Source organism: Alexandromys fortis, unplaced genomic scaffold (genome assembly GCF_014885135.2).
Source record: "Alexandromys fortis isolate MF-2015 unplaced genomic scaffold, M_Fortis_MF-2015_v1.1 scaffold_13, whole genome shotgun sequence".
Classification (NCBI taxonomy): Eukaryota; Metazoa; Chordata; class Mammalia; order Rodentia; family Cricetidae; genus Alexandromys; species Alexandromys fortis.
Window position 1 is genome coordinate 1,147,800 of NW_026067908.1, and position 14,627 is coordinate 1,162,426.

The 14,627-nt window shown below is 38.8% G+C and overlaps 1 protein-coding gene across 4 annotated transcripts in view; it reads right to left on the minus strand.

Annotated features, from left to right (window-relative positions):
- Positions 1 to 300: 300 nt before the first annotated feature.
- Spata6 (spermatogenesis associated 6) overlaps positions 301 to 14,627 on the minus strand; it is a 92,268-nt gene continuing 77,941 nt past the window's right edge. For 3 of the 4 annotated variants that reach the window (XM_050136202.1, XM_050136204.1, XM_050136205.1), the window contains 2 exons: positions 8,788 to 8,879; positions 301 to 3,786 (listed from right to left, as the gene is read on the minus strand). In XM_050136202.1, coding sequence (XP_049992159.1) covers positions 3,606 to 3,786; positions 8,788 to 8,879 — 273 coding nt within the window. In that variant the 3' untranslated portion in view covers positions 301 to 3,605. The other variant, XM_050136203.1, reaches the window with a different exon arrangement.

Consider the following 14,627-nt stretch of genomic DNA (forward strand, 5'->3'; position numbering starts at 1 on the left):
CCACCTGCCTCTGCCTCCCAAGTGCTGGGATTAAAGGCATGCACCACCACCGCCTGGCAATATTTTTCAAATAAATAGGTTGGTTTATTTAGCAGTCTTCATAATCTAGTGTGTCTTAGCAGCTCTTGTTTCTTCACTAGCAATCAGAAAATCTAAAGACAACACAAAAACATGCAGAATCCAGATTCTGTGTATTTTCCATCTTTACTATATTTTTATTATTCTATTTTTAAAAAACTTTCCCAAGCCTATGTGTATTTTTACACATACTGTAACCCATTTAGAGGTGGGTTTTTGGGGGGGGGGTCGGAATCTGTTTTTAATGCATATTTGTAATATTTTACTTACCACATGAGCCTTTAAACTGTTAAGTGACATGGCTAGGACTACTGTCCCTGTTTTGGCAGCCACCTCTGCCCCACTTGGTTTCTTGAGAGCCTAACTTCATGGTCAAAGCACCTAGTGGGTGAATGATTCATATTAATCATTGTGCTAACTTTTCATTCTGACTGTTTTCTTTGCTATTGGAGTGTCATAGTTTGGTGCAATCCCTACTATTTATTTTTGTTCTTTACCCCTTTTGGATTCTTGGCATCTTTGCTGAAGGTTAGCCAAATCTGTATGGTTTACTTCTGAGCTCGCCATTCTTTTCTGTTTGCCCATGTGTTTGATTTTGTGCCAGTGCCGTGGTGTTATACTACAGCTTTGAAATGTAATTTGAAATCAGAAAGTGTAAGTACTTCCAGCTTTCTCCTTACTCAGTTGCTTCGGCTATTTGAAGAGTGTAATGGTTCCATATGAAAATTATATTTAAACATTGCCATTGAAATTCTGAGTAAGCTTCCTTTGACTATGGAATGTTAATTCATATGTCTTTGGATTCAAGTCTTCAAATGTATCAATATTTTATAATTTTCATGTCATTTTTCATCTCTTTAGTTTCTGCATACTTTATTCTTGTTTCAAATATAAGTCGTTTTGCTTTTTAAAGTTCCCTATTTATTTAGGTCATTGTGGTGTCTAAAATGACACAGATTTTTGTATTTTGATTTTGCAACTCCGTTGAACTAATTATTAGTTCCATCTACCAGTTTCTGAATAGATCTTTATAATTCCCTATTTATGTTATCACATCACTTTAGACATAATTCACATCTCACTCTCACATTGGATACCTTTAATTTTTGACTAGGACTTCCAGGAACATGCTGATCATACCAGAGCAGATATTTTACCTCATTCCAGATCTTACAGAATATGTTCTCAGTTTTATCCTCTGGTTACAACATTCTTACACTTTGTGTCTTAAGTGTCTCCAAAAAGCGCTACAGTTTTAAAGGGCTGTTTCCTAGAACTGAACTCTTGGGAACAAGAATTCAGATCTAATGAGATGTGTTAGCTCCTTAGAGGGACTGTGGGATACTTGTCTCTTGCCTTGCCTTTCTTCATCCTGGGCAGGAGGTGAATCAGCTTTGCTCTGTCATCATAAGTTGAGCCAGAAGGGGCAATTTTAAATGGATTTAATTTTAGCTTTTCTTTTTTTAAGGTAAAATACACCAATTTCCATTCAGAATATGGAGTGTATGTGTACATGTTCGTGTGGTTTTGTGCGTGTGTGTCAAGGCCAGAGGTCACCATTCACTAAATATGTTCTCTAGTTACTATCTCTAGTTATTAGCTTTTGAGTGTTTCACTGAACCTAGAGCTCGCTGATTCTGCTGTGTTACTCAGCCAGTGAGCTCCTGGGCTCTTTCTTTTCCTTCAGGAAGGGAGGGAGAGCCACCTCCCCAGCACTGGGATGATAGAGGAGTGCTGCTGTACCCAGATTTCACCTGGGGAAATTGGTCTCAGTCCTGCTCACGTGACAAACACTCTACCAACTGATCTCTCCAGTTACCAGACATGGATCTAAAAAAAAGAGCATTAGTCACATCAACCATTGAAAACACATTGTGCAAACCATTATAATATAGAACCTGCGTTAGGGAACTCAGTGCTCACAAGTTGCAACATTTTGTTAGCCTGTATCCAAACGCATCTCAGAAAGTCATCTGGGAGTGGGAGCAGAGCTGGAGAAATAGAGTGGTGGCTACAATGACAAATGTGCTTAAGTTAGAAGACTATGGAAACATATGCCTACAACGGCCAGCTTACCAGGGCTGTTCCCACATCTGCAGCACTGTCCGTTCCTAGCATCTACCAATGGCTCTCCAAGCTGTGTGTGTGTGTGTGTGTGTGTGTGTGTGTGTTCCTACACACATTTCAGAGAATGCTATTTCTCATCCACAGGACATGGTTTGGAGGATACTCCACACTCTTTCTGTGGCAGCTGAGGAAACAGAACTCAAGAGACTCAGCTAGAAAATAGCAGAGATGAGATGGAATCTCAGACCCGTGCTCTTAGCTGTGATGCTCATTTTGATATAGCACAGGTTGGCAACCTGAGATGCTTTGACATGTTTAAAAGTTCAGTTATGACATAACATAAAGGCATGTCATCTAATGTCATAATTTAGTGTCAAAGTTAAATGGAGTATGAGTCAAAGTTTTTTCTTTTAAGATAAGAAATGTGGAATTAGTAAATGGGGGAGCCAACGAATTCCCCTGTAGTCAACCCCTCAAGCTGCCAGCAGCTTCACCTCTCAGTGCCACTTTACCGCCCCCCCCCTTCACGCTGGTAGATGGCAATCAATTTCTTTACCCTTTCAAAGCATCACTGGCCGTGTGGGTATGTGGGGTGGGAGGAGACACACATTTTATCAGTCCACCGCTAGGTTTATGAGTGTCTACTGAAAGACACTTGCTGAGTTATTTTAATCCCACCATGGTCCCTCTCACGTGTGAATGCTAGTTGCCTGGGTGATGTGATGCCTATGACAATACCAGAGGTAAAATCACAATAAAGTTCTTTTATTTTGTTTATTTGGAGGTTCTACTTGCTTACCAACACAGGATGCTTTATTTATTCTGCAAATAATTCAACACTAAAATATTAGCTACATGTGGAATCATCCGTGGTCTCTTCTAGTAAACTAATCTAGCTGTAGACATCCGGATAACTCAGCTGGTCCGCCAGTGAATGCGTGTGGACATTTTACAAAGAAAGCTAGTTTTTAGGACCTAAGAAATACAATAGCCTCTTATAAAGGGGAAAAAAGTAGATAATATTGATTAAAACAGGTTCAAATTTATGAAATTCATTTTTTGCAGAGAACATCTTTTTGCTCATTATGGATAACAGGGAGCTGATATTAATTACATCTTACCCAGATAAGATAGCCAGCCAAGTAGGCGAAAAGAAAGTTAAAAGGCAATAAAAATGGAAGAACATTCTAGAGAGAATCTACTCTTTAGTTTGACAGGACAGCCTTGTCACAAACTGGAGCTGTAACTTTGTTCCAGGGTTTTGACACTGGAAACAGCACATTCTTCTCTAATAAAGGCGAGACTGTGATAATTTACCATTTGAAGGAATACGCTGGCGTCAAGTCTACCTGCTACTCAGTGGACACCTGTTTTAAAGAAAGGCATACAAATCCAGATCACATTAAACGCTTTCATTGAGAGGTTGACACGGAAACTCATACAGTTTATGGTGGATGGTCTCAGAAGCTTTCCTGTGTGTGAGAAGCAGAACTACAGGCCTTTTTGTATAAGTTCCTGTACATCTTGTCCATGCTGTTCTCAAAGGCGGGTCGGTGAGATTTCCCCTTAAAAGAGGCTGCTCTGTTGGGCCAGTATTCACCATCATCCAAATGGAGAGAACCATGTGGCCGCTGATAGCAGCTATGAGAAAAGATTGTTTTTGAAAAAAAAAAAAGGTTAAAACAACGGTGGAATTAAGTTCCAGGTACTATGGTGAGTTCAAATATTTACTGAGTACTTTATGGATGTGTGATACTCTTAGGACCGTGAGAACTAAAATAGCAAGGCTTTTGCCTTTGAGCACTGACTCTCTACAGGGGAAAGCTAACCTGTTCATGGCAAACTATGAAGAAGAAAAATACCTATGTTAGAGTTTAAAAGGAGCTTGGAGATGAGAGAGGGCTACAGCAAGTAAAAATAGCACAAAACCCAGACATGGTGGAACATACGGTTAATCCTAGAAACTGGGAGGCAGAGGCAGGCAGATCTCTGTGTGTCTGAGGTTAGTCTGGGTTAGCAATGTCTAACATAAGAGATCTTGTCACAAAAACAAAATCAAAACAGCACAGACACCGTGCTATGGTCAGTGTATGAACAAGAGCCTCTAAAGTCAGAACCCTTTGTAAGCTCTTGGGTAATTAACTTTTAGTTTAATCTTCCTTAATTATATTTTCATGTAATTGTTTGTGTAATTCAAGAGAATATAAACAAAGTACATGGTACAGTATTTACTGGGAACAAAGAAGTGTTTGCGATACACTGAGTTAAGTACTTTTTTTATGCTTATCAGCAAGCTCACAGACTTAGAAGTAGGTAGATGTAGAAATTAATAGGTAGTGAAACCAGGCCTAGTGGTTCATGACTGTAATCCCAGTGACTTAGAGATAGAAAATTGGGTCAAGAAACCCACCCCACTTATAAAAATATGTATTTATATATAAGTATTATATTATTTGTATATAATATATGTATGAGTTTAAAGAAAAATTGCATGAATTATTAAAGGAAAATTTCAGTGCCAAGCATCTCCCTACAAGTTACAAAGGCCCCGGAGGCACCGAGAACAACCTAGGCCTTTGCTCTTGGATGCCCACATAACAAGATAGTAAGACTTAGGATATCAGCAAATCTATGTCAGCTGACTAGAGAAGAGAAACCCGTTCTCTGATGGTTCATTTATTGCAGGAGACGGAGATGAATACAGACCTCCGTAACTGGTCAGCACCCAGAACATAAGAGACTGTGGCGTGCTTAGCTCTAAATAGGACATCTATTTCACACTTCTTCCTCAGGTCCTCATGGAGTCCCACCCATAGCTGAAGAGCTACTGGCAGTTTGTGAGTGCTGGAGAGGGGAGTAGGTTGTCTTCAGGGTATGGCCCCAAAGGCTAAAAATGTTGCAGTAGACGCCCCACACCCCTGAACACACAAATTAATCACTTGGTGGATTTAGAAAACAGAGTATATAATGTTGGGAAGAAAAAGTGGTGATGAAGATAGGGAATGGGAGGGAAGGAAGGGAAATGAGAGTGCATTTGTTCAAGATACATTATATGTATGTATGAATTCCCAAAAATTTACAACAGAGGAACAGTAAAAAGTCTGAATTGTAAAATACAGATCTGAGCACAATGAGTCCTAATATAAAGTCTATAGAGAGGTACAAATACGAACATTAGAATCCTAAACACAGTATTGTTTACTTCGAAGGCATTCTGGAATCTCTAATAAATTGTGAAGAGCTGGATTATTTTTTTAATTGCTGTGTATTACTAAATTTCGAATGTAGGTATAGCATTAAAAATTCATAAAGTAAAAATGAGCTTTCTAAACCAATTTCACTTCTCATTTTAACAATATTTTCAGCACTTGTTCACCAATCATTTAATAAATTCCTATTACATGTTACAAAATATTTTATCAGCTAGCTTTAAAGCAGGAATAATGTTGTAGTTTTAAATTTAGCAATATTTCCAAAAACTTATGACTATTTACTTGAATAGAAAGCTCTTTATTGAACTGTGACATTGCTATGCAGAAAAAAGACAATTAGAACAGAGGTAATTAAGTGAACCAATCAGCTTCAAATTCTATTAATGTATAAAGTATAAATTTATACACATGTTTTATTAAAGTCTATAATATACACATAAAGGAGGAATATTTTAGGTAAGTTAGAATGGATTAGGAAACAAAAAGAAATTAATGGTAATTAATTTAGAAAAAGGATGCAAACCATTTGAGGCCTGGAAGGTAGTGTGTGTGTGTGTGTGTGTGTGTGTGTGTGTGTGTGTTGGCAGTTCAAATGAAGGTCAGGCGAGTAGCTAATGACTGGGTTCTCATGAACAGGCTTCAGATAAAATAAACATAATTATATACACACATACACATATAATACATTTATATAAAATGGAGCTCTGAAGATGGATACATTAAGGAAACGATAGTAATTTTAAGGAGCGTGTGGTTTGAATGAGAAGTGTCCACCATACAACACTGAATACTTGGTCTCCAGCTGGTGTGCTGTTTGGGGAGATTTGGATAGTGCAGGCTGACTGGAGGAAGTATGCCAGCCAGGGTGAGCTTTGAAGCGCTGTCTGGCTACATCCAGTCTGCCCTCTCTACAGGTCATGACTTGCTGTGAGAAGGTACCTGCCTCTCAATCCCACTTAACAGGAAGCACATGAATTGGAAATAAAATTAAAACAACACCCTGGTCATTTGACGAGAAGCTTCCAGGGCAAAATGTTCAAAACTATCCTTTAACTAATTCTAAAGGCCTGCCCATCCCATCCTGCTGGTCCAAAGACGTCCATAAATGCTGAGTACTGTAAAAGGACCAAAAATGAGCACAGAGCTTCTTCAGTAGCTGCTCAACTCTCTTATTTAAAGCTTCCAAGGGTTAGCACAACAGTGGATTAACACAGTGTTAATCATTAACACTAATGAACAAGAAAAGGAATCACAGTGGTGAACCTCAAGTCAAGTCAAGAGCAGTGTTTGTCAAAGTGTTGTCTTCACTATCCCTGTATTAGAGCCATCCAGGGCATTTATTAATGCACATTTTGGGTTTCATCTCCATTTAGAAACCACAACCTTTGGAGTTATCAGGTGGAAATCTGTAGAAACAGAAATCAGGTGGAAATTTCGAAGAAACAACACAGGCAATGATTAATTGTTTAAAAAGATCAGACCCTTTCTAGTATCAAACTGATCTCTCATATTGATTTATCCCCCTAAACTGATAGGGTTTCTATTGCTGTGGTAATGACCATAACTGAAACACACTGCAGAGGAAAGGGTTTATTTCATTTTACACTCCCAGCAACAATCCATCAGTGATGGAAGGCAGGGCAGAAACTCAACAGGGAAGGGTCCTGGGGGCAGGAGCTGAATGAAGCAGAGGAGTGCTGCTTACTGGCTTGCTCAGACTTTTTGTTTTTCATACACACCAGGACCATCAGCCCAGGAGCAGCACCTCTCACAAAGAGTATGCTGGGTGCTCCCTCATCGATCACTAATTAAGAAAACATCCCACAGGCTTGCCTACAGGCTAATCTTACAGAGGCATCTTCTCAATTGAGGTTCCCTCCTCTTGGGTAACTCTAGTGTGTAACAAGTTTGCAAAACACTAGTTGGTACAACAATCTAGGGAAGAGACTTTTTAAGAAAGAATAACAAAGAAGAGAAAAGAACTTTGCATAAATTGTGTGCTCTCTGAACCTTTTTCTTTTTTTCACTGTTTCTTTTTCAAATTCATCTATAATAGTCAACCCACTTTCATAAGAGGCCCAAGCTGCCTCCTGATTGGGAGGCAGAGACTCACACTCATGCTAGGCCCCCACATGGCCATAGAGGTTCCAGCCAAGGTGACCATTTTTGTGAAAACTCTGCTAGAAAAAAAAATAAATTCCGCTTCATGGAGCATCTATATAAGTCTCTAAGAACTTTCTTGGTGAAAAACTAACACAGTACTCCATGGTATAGCAGAATGGCTGTAACTACCCATGATTCACAGTCTTTAATTCAAATCTCATGGTCATTAGAATAGAATTTTCAAATGAAATCTGCTAGCATAAGCTTTCAAAAATATTTTATTAATGTCCCTGAAATTTTAGAAGAACAGATTTTTTCTTACATTATTTGAAAAGATTTACTTATCTAATTATGGAAAGTACTTTTAGTTTAGAATAAATGTGTCATAAAACATATTAATTTGCTGGGCAGTCAAATAAATTCTAAACAGGGGGAAACACATCATTGTGAGCTGGCTGTTTATGTGGGGGGGGGTGCACACACATGCACACACACGTGCATGTGTACATAGAGGAGGAAGTCAATATTTGCTGTCTTTCTCAGTTATTCTACACCTTATTTTTTGAGACAGGGTCTCACACAATCTGGAGTTCGCCAATTCAGTCACACTCCCTGGTCAACAAGCCCCAGGGATCCTCTGTCTGCTTCCACAGTGCTGGATAAACAAACACAACTGCACCAATGTTTCTGTTTTCCACCCAGAGCATGGGTGCTGGGACGTGGAAGCTCGGGTCCTCACGCTTGCTCTACAAGCACTTTACTAAGCATCCCCCTACCTTTTATGTGTGTGTGTGTGTGTGTGTGTGTGTGTGCTGTTTTTTGAGATGGGATTTCCTGTGTTACAGTCCTAGCTGTCCTGGGTCCTGGAACTAGCTCTTATAGACCAGGTTGGCCTTGAACTCACAAAGATCCACCAGGCTCTGCCTCTGCCTCTGGAGAGCTGGGGTTAAAGGAATGTGACACCACTGCCTGGTTTGTGTTGGTTTTTTTGTTTTTGTTTTTATTATCAAAAAGCTTCAGTAACAAAAAAAAAAAAGTAACTGGGCTGGAGAGATGACTCAGTGGTTAAGAGTGCTACTCTCTCTCAGAGGACTCAAGTTTAATCAGTTCTCAGCACCAACAGTGGCTCACAGCCTCTGTAACTCCAGCTCCAGGGAGATCCCTTGTCTCCAAGCTCCACAGGCATCTGCACTCACATCCACATATCCATACAGACACACATACCTATAGTTAGAAGAATGAAATTAAGATTAAAATCTAGAAAAAGATAAATGTGTCATTTTTATGTCTATGAGAAAGATCTCCACATACAGAAGCAAGTCCATACCTATATTCAGGGTCACTGTCATAGGCAGAGTCTCTATATAAAAGGCCTCTTTTCAGTTCCAGTTCTTCTTCTTTCTCTGGGTCTCTCTCATCCTGAAAAATGAAAAGATTTCCAGTAACTAATTTTCTCATTGCTTCCAATATAGTAGTTAGGATGCTGTGGAAAAGGTACCTTTTTGTCCTCACTGTAAGAGACTGAATCAAGAGTCGAGTGCTTAGATTCTGAGGACAGAAGCAAACTGTCAAGGATGCATTAGCTCTCAATAACATTTTAAAAACTACTTCTCCTATTTGGGAATTATATCATTTCCCTTTCTCCCTCCCAGGTCTTCCCACATACTCCACCTTGCTCTCTTTCAAATTCATGCCCTTTTTTCATTAATTATTGCTACATGCATATATGTATAGGCATAAATATTCCTAAATATAACCTGCTCAATCTGCATAATATTATTTGCATGTATATTTTCAAAAGAGCACATTATTTTTATTATAATTTGGTTAGTACTGGCTAGCAAAGACTAGACATTCAGTAAATATTTTATGGAAAAGGAATAAATTGTAGTGGATGTATCAAGATATTTAAACTAATAAAGGCATATATATGAACTTCTAAAAAATTATTCTTGCCTTCTGAGAAATAAGCACTAATGCCTTCAAAAATTACACAGATGCAAGCATGCACTCATGACTTACAAAGAAAATGATTTACTGATAATGATAAGCCAAAAAAAACCACAATAAAACCAGAAGTGTGAGTCAATTGATACAAACATACATAGCCAAAGTTCCCATTCTTAACTTCTACTAGATACACACAGGGGAACTGGAACCGGGGTCATCTGAGCTAGTTTTTCAAGCTGCATTGTCTTAGTAAGTTGGCATGTGTTTTCTGTAAGGTCATATTAAGTATTGTCCATCACTGCTCACTCCTTAATCAGCACAAACACAGGTGAAGAGAGTAGGTAACAGAAACACACAGGGAATAGCTTTAATAGAATATGGGCCCATCTACTTCAGGTAAGAAAACATATCAACACAGCCTGTGAAGAAAAAATACTTTTTTTAATTTGCTGATGGTGTGATACTGCAAAGGACACATTCATTGTCAAAGTGTCTGTGAATAATAAAGGAGTTAAAGCATTTTGGAAGATGTACATACAGTTTCAGCTGTCAAGACTGTTGGGCCTTACCATTATGAATAATTCCATGTATTTCTTTTGGCCCTTTCTCTTCTCTTTAAGACTTTTGTTGGTTATTAAAATAGTTTTCTTTTAGTTAATACCAAATGATAAGTATTTAATCATTTATTTTCAAATTTTCCATTGTTTATTTTTCTTGATGGGCATTCAACCAAGTGAGGAAGACTAACAAGTAAAGAAATAGGTGGGAGGGTTGTCTTATGGGGTGTAAGAGCACATCACCGGCACCACTAACACAGAACACTGCCCAATGGGAAATTCTGACCCAAGAAACCAAACAGACTCCATTACCACAGAGGTCTCGTCTGGAATAATCATGCATGTATATCCACACAGCCAGATGGATCTAAAGAAAGCGTGTTCAGAAAGATCATTTACAGCTAGAGCGCCTATGACTGGGATGGGAAGGGAGGTGAGCATAGAAGAGTTACTTAGAATTTCGCTGGGTACGGCCCTTTGCCAGACCTCTAATCCACAAAAATATAAGATGACCAATTTGAGCCAATGAAGTTATGATACTATGTGGTAGCAAGAGAAAGCAAACACAGCAACACAAACTCCTTTGTAAAAACAAGCAGAAATTACTTTGAGGCTGGATGGGATAATTTATTGTAAACTAGGAAAGCTGACAAAATAAATACTTTTTTACAGTATTAAGAGCAAACCTAATAAAGACTACAGATGTTCAGCTATCAGAGAGGCAATCCTTTTGAAAATGGACTCCGAGTATACCTCTATTTTTTGTTAAGCATTGGAAGACTGGTGCATGGACTACAGGCTGCAAACCATAGCTAACGATTGAAGGAAGGTCAGGGCTAGGCACAGAGAAACCATAGAGGCTTTTCATGACTGTGCAAGAGTACAAGATAAATTTACATTCTGTAACATCTTATAAATCCAACCATTTCCCAAACCATGCCATATATTGACTCACAAAGTTTCCTGGGACATCAGGGATTAATCTTAGCTGAAACATCTGGAATCCAGAGGGCAGTTTCCCACAGTCTAAAAGTGTTTAGAGACAGGGATCATCTACCAGGTCAAGGGCACCACAGACGCCAGAAACACATCCCTGGAAGTACTGCTGACACTCAGTGCCCCCACTGAAGCTGTTTATAGACTTCAGACACTGGTTGGCTAAGATAAAAATCCAGCCCTGGCTAAGGAAACAGACACTAATTTCTACAGATGGGAAAAATAAGCAGAATGTTTTATGTATCCCACAAGCATCAAGAATTAAAATGGAAGCCTATAAAGTCCTCACACATACAATGTGAATGTATTTGCTGACTTCTGAAGCTGGGCAGGCTGGTGACAAATGGGCTAACCCCAACATGTCTGAAGAGCAAAGAGACCCTGCCCTACAATCATGGTACCGAAAAAGAAACATTCACCAGAGAGATTGATAGAAAGCAGATGGGAACTGGTGATCATGTGCCCACAGACACCTGAGTTCTGAGAGCAGCCAGAATGGCCTCAGTCAGAGTAGCTGCAGAATAGAGAAGATGGAAAGTACTGAAGTAGCCATGCAAACGGTGTCACAATAAACACAGCCAGGGGGACTCAAATATAGTCATGTGTCACTTAGCATTATCTTGAGAAATGCATTGTTATAGTGTGTATACTTAAACTAAAACAGTTATGATATCACCAGATGAAATACTCTCTGTGGTCCACCGTCACATCTGCAGGGCGACCCTGCCTGAAACAATGCCATGTAAATCGCATCCTGATGTGGAAATGCATAGAACGAAGCCTTCTGTACTCTGAAGTCAAGGATCCTCTGGGTATGTATTTCTCTCAAATAGTCAAAGGTTACTTCACCACGTCTGACAAACAGGAAAGAAATGCCTCCCTCATTTATTGGTAAAGGCCTGAAGGCTGTACTTGAAGTGGGGCCAATGCCGTGAGAGCTGAACTGGGGTTGATCAGGACTCCGAGAAAAGATGAACTGGGATTATTAAATTCAGTGTAGCCTGTAACAGATCTCTCCCTTTTGGATTAGAGTTATTAGCCCTGAATGTCACCTGCCTGGGAGAGGAAAACAAAACATGCTCTTTATGTAGAAAGTCAAAAGCATTTTAAACATACAGAACTTAACAATAATAAAAGTCCCTAGAGCTGAGACACCATCACCACTAAAAAAAAAAAAATGTCAAAAAGACAAAGATGCAAATACTTAATTTTAGGAAATAAGCATTTTATATTATTGTGATTGATATGATATGATCAAGAAAATTAACGGAAAGTTGGACAACTGGACACATATTTAAACAATTTCAGAAATGAGCCCATGAAGATGAATAAAAGATTTAAAACTAACAATATAGTCACTGAAATAAGCAACTTGACAGGCAGGACTAATAGTAGCACATTAGAATTAGAAATAAACAAAATTAAGTTTCAAAATAAATAGTCATAATAAGAACAATCAGAATGATAAATACAGACAAAGCATCCAGGACAAAGAATCTGCTGCAGTCAGATTGATTGACTATCTTAAATGGCATCATAGAACCTACATCCATCAACTGATAGAAGCAGGTACAGAGATCCACAGTGGAGCACGGGGCTGAGCTCCCAAAGTCCAGTCCAAGAGTGGGAGGAGCAAGAATATGAAAAAAGAGGTCAAGACCATGATGGGGTCACCTGAGCTAATGGGAGCCCACCACCTCTGGCCTAACAGTGAAGGAACCAGCTTAGGACCAAACTAGGCCCTCTGAATGTGGGTGTCAGTTATATGGCTGGGGAAAATTAGGGGGTACTGGCAGCGAGACCAGGATTTATCCCTACTGCTTGTACTGGCTTTTTAGAATCCATTCTCTTAGGAGGGATACCTTGCTCAGCCTAGATATAGTGGGCAGGGCCTTGGCCCTGCATCAAAGCAATATGCTGGACTTTGCTGACTCCCCATAGGAAGCCTTACCCTGAGGAGGAAGGGATGGGATGGGGAAGGAAGCAAGAGGAGTAAAGTAGTGGGAACTGGATTTGGCATGTAAAATGAGAAGAGAAAGCTTTTTAAAAAAATAAATTAAAAAATAAAATAAAATTAATCATAAAAATAAAAGAATTCAGATGGAGAGATGCCTCAGCCGTTAAGTGCACTGACTGCTCTTCCAGAGGACCTAGGTTTAGTTCTCGACATACACACAATGGTTCAGAAATATTGGAAACTCCAGTTCCAGGGCATCAGCACACAATGGTACACAGACATTCATGCAGGCAAAACATTCATATAAAAACATAATATATTAATATTGAAATTTAAAAAATTTTCAAGATACTTGTGAGGCAAACTCAAAAGATCTAAAAGTATAGCTCAACATTCAAACAGTAAAAATGTAGAAATACTTCTAAGGCATACTTGAATAGACAGTGGGTTCGGACTCCTAATATGTCCTGAATGAGCATGCTGAGTTGGTTTAACACCTATCCTCATACCTTTTAAAAAAATGGATAAGAAAATCTTAGGAATTCAGAATCAAAAAGCATTGTAAATTAAGTATCCCTAATCCAAATTCAATATGCTTCAATGTTCAAAGTATTTGAGTGTCAACAAAGACATCAAAAATGGAAAATTCCAGAGTGACCTCATAAAATGGATCAAATCAAAATAGGGGTCAAGATTTTAAAAGTACTTAAATTCTTTTATATAATAACCTTTAGGTGTTAGGTATATTAAGGTATATTTGGAAGACAAATGAAGTTTATGTCAAGTGTATCTCGTCCCCAAAATCCCTCCCTTCCCCTCTCTTCTCCTCTCCCATCTTCTCATTTTTCTCTCCTTTCTCCATATTAAATACATGTGCGTGTACCTTTATACATATGAATGTACATGGAATACTGTATCCAACACATGAATACCCAAAGTTCTTGTCCCCCTCAGTCCTTAGTTACATTTCAAATTAGTGTGTGTGCACGGAAGGACACACACAACACTGTGTATGTGTACATTAGCCTCAAGTTAGAGATACAGTAGACTGATGTGATATCTTTTGTAAAATGTCAATTCTCACTTCTATTATTGTGGCCATAAATAACATACAATCAAGATTCCAAGAATTTGTTTGTGGAACGTAATTTGCTGAATCTCTCTACACGGAAAAAGTTAAAGGAGGCATGTTATACACACACACACAATGATCCACTAAAAAAAACCAGACATGAAATCATAATACTATGTAATTTTGAATGTTTAAAACCTCATCAAACTAATCTATATATTATCATATATTAGAATACTGTGGCATCTGTGGAAAGAAGGCATTACCCAGGATTGTGGGTACCAATCATGTTGCAACTGACCTGGATGTTGTTTTATACATGTACACTTTGCTTATACTCATTCTATTGCACAAAGGATTAAACTACATAAACAATGAGATAAAAATGCAAAACTACCCAAATAGCAGTACCAAAAACCCTCAGAAAACATGTGCAACGAAATGCAGTGACAGACAGCTCGTTAGTGTGGACCTAATTAACAAAGGAGGCTGGTCTACAACCTATGGAAGAGCATGCAGGGGCAAACCACAGGGCGCCCCCCTGGTAACTCCACCAGTCTCAAAAGCTCAGTGCATCCGCTTAAGGACAGTCACTAAGCAGATGCCTTCAACTTCCCTTGTGGTGAACACAAATA